The sequence below is a fragment of the Pseudopodoces humilis genome, chromosome 1 (assembly GCF_049639895.1).
Source record: "Pseudopodoces humilis isolate 2021_Gansu_Grassland_sample_001 chromosome 1, ASM4963989v1, whole genome shotgun sequence".
Lineage (NCBI taxonomy): Eukaryota > Metazoa > Chordata > Aves > Passeriformes > Paridae > Pseudopodoces > Pseudopodoces humilis.
This window is the reverse complement of record NC_142200.1, coordinates 139,242,890-139,250,918: the sequence shown is the minus strand read 5'-3', so window position 1 is coordinate 139,250,918 and position 8,029 is coordinate 139,242,890. Positions and strand designations below refer to the sequence as shown.

The following is an 8,029-nucleotide window of genomic DNA, read 5'->3' as shown; positions in this document are numbered from 1 at the left end:
TATTCTCCTATCCCTATTTTTCTTTAAGTTTCACAGCACTGGATTTTTGTTCATAATTTGTGCTTTTCAGATTTGCAGAAGTACAAATCAGTCAGTTCCTTCCCATACTTGGATGTCCCATCCTGTAGCTCAGTTCTAGACCACGTGGCATATGAGAGAAAAGGATAGACTGTAAAAAAAATAAAAATAAAACAAACAAACCAGTTTCCTTTACTTTTAATTGGAACTTTTTAGGGTAAAGTTGAACACAGCAAAGTACAACAATTTTGCCTTCCTGTGTTTACTAAATGGCCTGTAAAAATACTATTTCTTCTTGCTTCTATTTATCCTGTCCTCAAAAAGATCCACAGTTTCTAGTTTCATGGTGTTGTTCAATGTATTGTCCATGCAAAATCCCCTATGTCTTGCAGCAAACCAGCACAGTCTCTGCACAAAGCTCTGTGGCCTGTGATAGGAAGGAGATCAGCCTAGCCAGCCCTTCTGGGTTTAATCCATGAAATTACTGCCTTCAGTCAAGGCTTCATTCTAACAAGATTATTTGAACAATTTCCATGGACCAAGTTCTTCTTTTCAAACATTTTTATAAAAGCACCATTCAGTGACCTATCCAATGCAGTCAATGCCACACTAAAATTTACTGGAGAACACTTAGTGGGAATTAAAAAGCAATTTTTTTAAAATCTTATAAACTAAGAATCTCTATTTTTACATAAACACAATAGCATGTTAAATCCAAGATTTCATGTGGCATTTTTATTTCCAGTTAAAAAAAACAAAAAAACAAACAAAAAAAAAAACAAACAAAAAAACCCAAAAAAACCCCAACCACACAACCAAATTTACTTATTTTGAACTAAAATGCCCTGTAGTGTCCATTACCTGATTTGGTGGGATCCATATAATCCCCAAATGCAAAGCCTCAGATGAACAGAAAAATTAAGCTTATATTAGAGGGGCCAGTGCCAAACCTAATTGCTTGAATAAAAGAGGCATGAGTATCTGTGGCAACAATGATCTGTAGTGACAAAGACTAGTCACAAAGTGACTAGATTTGACAACAAGTCAAATCTGTAACTTTTTACAAAGTTATAATATCTGTAACATCCTTTCCAGCTTTATATTTCTGCATGATTTGATGACTGAACATCTGTTTTGAAATCCCAGGGAAAAAAAAGTGCTCTAAAGTATTCTGCATTGCTATAGCAAAGTTCAGCTTTTCAGAGAAAGCAGCTGCTAAATTTTCTGGAATAAACACACAAACCATTTTAAAGACTTGACCCTTGATTCCTTCATCACAGGACTTCTAGGGACTTCAGGGAAGTCTCCAAGTATAAGGAACACACAATGGGCTCTGATTCCACAGTCTTGAGCAAATCAGGCTGCTTTTCAGTCACATAAAGCAAAGCAGCCTCCTCACAGCTGTGCTGTTTTATATACCTGAAAAACAATTTTTAAAATTATCATGGTCTTACTGGGGAATTTGGATATGCAGTCATTACTAAATTGCCATAAAGTTCCATATTACCAATTCTGTCATTACTGAACAGCTTCAAGACACACAGTATCTTTGTGCTGCATCTCTTTTTCTCGCTGTAAGAAAACAAGAGCATATGAATGACAGCAAAAAATGAAGCCAAATGTACTGTTGAGAAACTTGGTATTCTCTTATTTCTAGGAGAGTTATAGTGTAACTCTAAACTGCAGCATTCAGCATGTCTCCTGAGCTTCCTCGCTGAAATATAGCAATGGAAATTTTACAGCATCTGTGTTGCTTTTGGAAGCCATCACCTCGCATCTGCTGTCTCTGTAGTGTAGAGTTTAAGTTCAGCATAAAAAGGTACTTTGTAACAGGCAAGAGAAATCCTGACAGAGCGGTAATTTACGGACTCGCCCGGTTCCCCTGACTAGACGCACTCACTTTTACATTCTGTAGAGATTTTTATATCAGGTGCGCTTCAAGCAGCCACCAGCGAAAGAGTCACATCTTAAAATGGAGCACCGCATCCAGGACTGGAGACTTTTTAAACCTCTATCAGTCACTGAGTCCCGTGCCAGACATTTTCTTCACCGGGCATTGTTCGATGTCGTAACACCTTTCACAATGGTGTTAACTAAATTAGCGCTAAAAGAACTACCTGCAACTTCTGGAAAAGTTCTGATTTTGGTCAGAAACAGCACCGCGCGTGTAACAGCGGGACCGATTGCACAGTCCGAGCACGCGGAGGAGCGCGGCCACGGCCTCCGAGAGCTTCCCGGTCCCCGCGACCCGGGGTCGGGAGCGGCGCTCGGTCAATTGCAAATCAATTGTGATTACACAGCGGGCGAGTTTATCGCCCCATCATCGCCCATTTCCTCCTGACGGGGTAATCCACGCGTTCGCTCACACGGCGACAGACCCGGCGACAGGAGCCTGTTGGCTCAGCCAACAACCCGGGGATTGTTCCTTGTTTGGCCTCACGCGCTCCATTTCCTCCTCGGGCGCCCCGCACCGCCCCCCGGGGAGGGTTCGCTCCCCCCCTCGCCCGGCTCCGCTTCTCTCCGTGTGACTCCCCGCGAATCACACGATTCCCGCCGCCGGCAGACGGGCCCCGCCGCGTTCCCGCGGTTCCAGTCATTAGGGCCGCAGCGGGAGCGCCAGGCAGAGCAGCGCCTCGATTAACAAACAAACGCCCCGTCCCGGGAGCGCGACAACCCCCCGGGACGGCCCCGCCGCGCTCGGAGCCCGCGCCCGCCGCCGCCGCTCCCCTTAAGGTGGTCTGGCTACGGCGGGGCCGCCGGAACTCCCGCCCGCCCCCTCCCCGCAACGGGCGGAGAAAAGCGGCGATTCCTCTGGCGGCCGCGCCACGGACCCCCCCCGGGAGTGGAGGGGGGGGGGGCTCCGCGGGGCGGCGGCGGCCGGGCGGGGACTCGGCCCCAGATGGCTCCTCTTCTGGCCCGGGCGGGGCACGCCGCCCTGGGCGGCTGCAGGCGGCCCCTGGGCGAGCCCCCGCCGCGGCGCCGGGCCGGCGCGGGCGCTCGGGAGCCGCGGCCATGCCAGGACCGGCCTCCCGGCGCTGCCCCGGGGCTGCGGATCAGCGGCCGGCGGCCGCCGCCGTGCGGGCGGGGTGCGCCCAGCACTATCCGCGGAGCTACGCCCGAGTCCTCCCCCGGCTGGGAACCGAGCATCCACCTGCAGGGCCGCGGGGCTGCTCCCCGCCGTCCCACCGGGACCTCCCGGCGCCGGCCGGGTGCACACGCGGCACCGCCGGAGCACGCCCCGGCGAGCGCCGTGACCCGCGGCTGTCCGCGCCTCGGGGGTCCTCGCGCGTCCCTTCACACGCCCCGACCCCGGGCAGAGCACCCAGCGCTGCGCTCGCACCGCGCGTTGTTCGGAGCTCCGCGCTGGGGCCGGGGCGGCGGGGCCGGCTGTCGGCTGCGCTGCTGCCGGACACCCCGGCTTCGCCGCGCTCCCACGCCCGTCACCAACACGTGCAAATGGCAGGACGGCGGGGATGGGGCAGCGCGCACACCGGCACGAGCGGCGAATCCCACAGGCGGCAACGAGATGATAGGAAACCCCTTCTGAGACAGCCCCGAGTTCTACTTATACTGCTGCTACGGTGACTGCCACTTAGCCGGGAGCCCCTACAGGGGAACAAAGGTTCCCTGCGCAGCCCGAGCCAGTGGCTGGCCACCGCAGCCCGCGCACCGCGGTGCAGAACCGCGCGTCTCCGCACGGGCAGGGGCCGAATAAACACCGCCACGTCCCCGCAGCCGCTGCGACCCAGCAGCCCCAGCCACAGTCCGGCGGCGGCTCCACCTTAAGGAGCCCCGGGAGCCGCCCCCCGCGTCCCGCCCGAGCGCGGCTGATAGGCGGACGAGGCGGCGGGGGCGGGGCCAGGCGGCGCTCGCTATAAATATTCATGAGAGCGCGGCGGCCGGAGCGCCGCTGCCGGGGCCGGAGAGCGAGAAGTTGGCCGAGGCGCTGCCGCGCTCGACCCGGGCTCAGGTGGGGCGATCGCGGCCGGGGCGCCCAGCAGGGGGAGACAGACCCAGCGCAGGGCGAGGGCCGGCCGGCTGGCGGTCACCCGCGGAGCCGTGCTCTCGGGCGGGCGGCAGAAGGAGCCGCTCCGGCCGCCCCAGCTTCGGCCCCACCGCTGCCCGCCCGCTCGGGGCGGTGGGAGCCCGGCACCGCCTGGTCCCCGGGACGCCTCAGCCTTCTTCACCGCGCCGCCCGGGGGCTGTCGGCGAAACTTCTCTGCCGCCGCCGCCCCGCGCCCGGCCGGCGCTGGAGCAGCGGCGAGAGGAGCTGCGCCTCCCCCTGCCGAAACCGACCCCGCGGGGAGCGATGCGACGGCGGCTGAGGGGCCTCCCGTGAGCCCACCCCCATCCTCCGGCGCCGAGTGGGGGCTGCCCCTCACCGGGTGCCCGCGGACGACGGAGTCCGGCGGGGGCTGCGAGACCTCTCACCTGCGACCGGCACGGAGGGGGCCGCCCTCCGCCCCCCCGGGGGTAGCCGGGCCGGGGGGGTGCTGTGGCGCCGTGCTCCCCGCGGCTGCTGAGCGGGACGGGAGAGGAGCCGGGGCCGCCGCCCGCGCGCCGCCGAGCATGGAGTGGAGTTACCTGTTGGAAATCACCTCGCTGCTCGCCGCCCTGTCCCTGCTGCAGCGCGCCGGCTGCGCCGCCGCCTCGGCCGCCGCCGCCGCGTCCTCTTCCTCCTCTTCGGCAAAGGAGCTGTCGTGCCAGGAGATCACCGTGCCCCTCTGCAAGGGCATCGGCTACAACTACACCTACATGCCAAACCAGTTCAACCACGACACGCAGGACGAGGCCGGGCTGGAGGTGCACCAGTTCTGGCCGCTGGTGGAGATCCAGTGTTCTAGCGACCTGCGCTTCTTCCTCTGCAGCATGTACACCCCCATCTGCCTGGAGGACTACAAGAAGCCGCTGCCGCCCTGCCGCAGCGCCTGCGAGCGGGCCAAGGCCGGCTGCGCCCCGCTCATGCGCCAGTACGGCTTCGCCTGGCCCGACAGGATGCGCTGCGACCGCCTCCCCGAGCAGGGCAGCCCGGACACGCTCTGCATGGACTACAACCGCACGGACCTCACCACGGCCGCGCCGCCGCCCGCCAAGCCCCCGCTCCGCGGCTCCAAGCCCGGCAGCCCCGCCAAGGCTCCCCCCGCCGCCGCCGCCCCTCCGGCCGAGGCCCCGCGCAAGCCGCGGCCGCCGCCGCCCTGCGAGCCGGGCTGCCAGTGCCGGGCGCCCATGGTGTCGGTGTCCAGCGAGCGACACCCGCTCTACAACCGCGTCAAGACGGGGCAGATCGCCAACTGCGCCCTGCCCTGCCACAACCCCTACTTCAGCCCCGACGAGCGCGCCTTCACCGCCTTCTGGATCGGGCTCTGGTCCGTGCTCTGCTTCCTCTCCACCTTCGCCACCGTCTCCACCTTCCTCATCGACATGGAGCGCTTCAAGTACCCCGAGCGCCCCATCATCTTCCTGGCCGCCTGCTACCTCTTCGTGTCCCTCGGCTACCTGGTGCGGCTAGTGGCGGGGCACGAGAAGGTGGCGTGCAGCGGCGGGGCGGGCGCGGGCGGCGCGGGGGCCGGGGCTGCGGGGGCCGGCGGCGGCGCGGCGGCGGGGGCGGCGGCGGCGGGGGGGCGCGGCGCGGCGGGCGGCGCGGCCGAGCTGCAGCCGGAGCTGGCGGTGGCCGAGCACGTGCGGTACGAGAGCACCGGCCCGGCGCTGTGCACCGTGGTCTTCCTCCTCGTCTACTTCTTCGGCATGGCCAGCTCCATCTGGTGGGTCATCCTCTCCCTCACCTGGTTCCTGGCCGCAGGCATGAAGTGGGGCAACGAGGCCATCGCAGGCTACGCGCAGTATTTCCACCTGGCCGCCTGGCTGCTCCCCAGCGTCAAGTCCATCGCTGTTCTGGCACTCAGTTCTGTGGACGGGGACCCGGTGGCTGGCATCTGCTACGTGGGCAACCAGAGCCTGGAGAACTTGCGGGGCTTTGTGCTGGCACCACTGCTCATCTACTTGGCCATCGGCTCCATGTTCCTGCTCGCTGGCTTCGTCTCGCTCTTCCGTATCCGCAGCGTCATCAAGCAGCAGGGTGGCCCCACCAAGACCCACAAGCTGGAGAAGCTGATGATACGCCTGGGACTCTTCACTGTGCTCTACACTGTACCAGCTGCCAGCGTGGTTGCCTGCCTCTTCTACGAGCAGCACAACCGGCCCCGCTGGGAGGCCACACACAACTGCCCCTGCCTGCGTGACCAGCAGCCAGACCAGGCCCGCCGCCCTGACTATGCCGTCTTCATGCTCAAGTACTTCATGTGCCTGGTGGTGGGCATCACCTCTGGTGTCTGGGTCTGGTCTGGCAAAACCCTTGAATCCTGGAGGGCCCTCTGCACTCGCTGCTGCTGGGCCAGCAAAGGTGCTGCCGTGGCTGGGAGCACAGGGGCAGGAGCAGGTGGACAGGCAGTAATCACCACGGCAGGAGGACTTGGGGCAGGAGGTGGTGGCTCCCTCTACAGCGATGTCAGCACCGGCCTGACGTGGAGATCAGGCACCGCCAGCTCTGTCTCCTATCCCAAGCAGATGCCCCTGTCTCAAGTGTGAGGAGGGGGAAAGAGGCCAAAGGTTAGGGAATGAGGGACAGTGGCCTGCCTAAAATGCCCCCTCACTGTTTGGTGCCATTAATGAACCCCTAATGGTCCTTATTAGCCACAGCTTGTATAGAACAATGCAGCTGGCAGAGGCCCCAGGCTCCAACCCCCTCCTCCTTCCCCTCCATTCATATGCAGGGAGCATGTACTTCAAGGAGCCAGCTTATTATTTTGCTGGCAGAGGAGGGTAGAGGCTCACCCGTGTCTTGCAGAGGACAAGGCACAGCAGCTTCTGAGTCACTCTGGACTAACAGCAGCTCTTTACTCATGGGAGGGAGGGTCTTCCTCCCCCCCATCCTGACGTGGGAGTCTGCTGGGGACTGCAGGTTTTTGGGATGTGGATGACCAGGCAAATGCCTTACAATATTGACTGAATCAAAACATGTCTTAATATTACACCCCAGCTAAATACGGGTTTCCTACATTAAAGGATGTATTTATATAATTATTTGTTACCTTGTACAGATGTGTAAAATATGTATATATCCAAAGCTATACAGTCTGTAAATTTTTTTTGTAAAAAAGTTTAGAGGCTACCCCTGTAAGAGCAAATACGAGTATTCTATTTTGTCAATAAAATGACTTTTGATAAATGACTTTTTCAAGCTTTTCCGCTATTCCCGCCCTGGTTATTCCAGATGCTGTATCTTTAGGTAGTTCCATAAACCATGAACTGCATTCATGCTCCAGTCATTACCAGTTAAAGAACTGAAATGTGTAGACACAAGAAAACAAGTCATTCAACAAGTTGTTCTGAAAAAGTGTTTGCCAAAACTGGGAGGTGCCTTAGCGTACTTCTTTCCTTTTTTGAAAGATGATGGTGTCTTTAAACTGAGCCTTTACAAAAGAGTTGTCTCCCATGGCATGTTAAGTGTCCTTTTAAAACGGGTGTTATTTTAGGAATGTGCGCACCCGCCTCTCATATCTGTTGTCTGCACTTCTGTAAGCACCTGCCTTTCCTGGGATGCATACTGAAGTGTAAAAGGTTAATGTTTTAAATTCATGGTGGAACAGTGAGTTGAGATTTGTTAGATCAATCTCTTCTTAACAGATTAAACTAACATCTTAACTTTTGTATATCAAATATGGTCCTTTTTCAAGAGAAAAGGTATTGTTCTTCTGTCAGGAATAAGCTAATTTATTTGAGCAGAAGGCTGTTGAATTAACAGAAGAATGCTTTGGCAATTGTTGAACTTTTTACCTGTCTGCCCAGTGGCTCAGAACATCGTTCCTTTAAGAGGAGCTAAATGAATAGGGTTAATCTGTAGGGAACTTGGTTTCTTTTGAGTTTGGGAAAACTTTGATCTTTTCTCTTCACCAAACGTGATGTATAGTCTGAAGTTTCTTTCCCTGCTGCCTGGTTCCTCTTGTTGCAGACC

General features: G+C 57.5%; 1 protein-coding gene across 1 annotated transcript; it reads left to right on the top strand.

Annotated features, from left to right (window-relative positions):
• The first annotated feature begins 4,012 nt into the window (after positions 1 to 4,012).
• On the top strand, positions 4,013 to 7,260 carry FZD8 (frizzled class receptor 8). Its single transcript, XM_014248391.2, has one exon. It carries the CDS (start codon positions 4,588 to 4,590, stop codon positions 6,601 to 6,603), a length of 2,016 nt encoding a protein of 671 aa, XP_014103866.2. The 5' UTR covers positions 4,013 to 4,587; the 3' UTR covers positions 6,604 to 7,260.
• Positions 7,261 to 8,029: the final 769 nt, after the last annotated feature.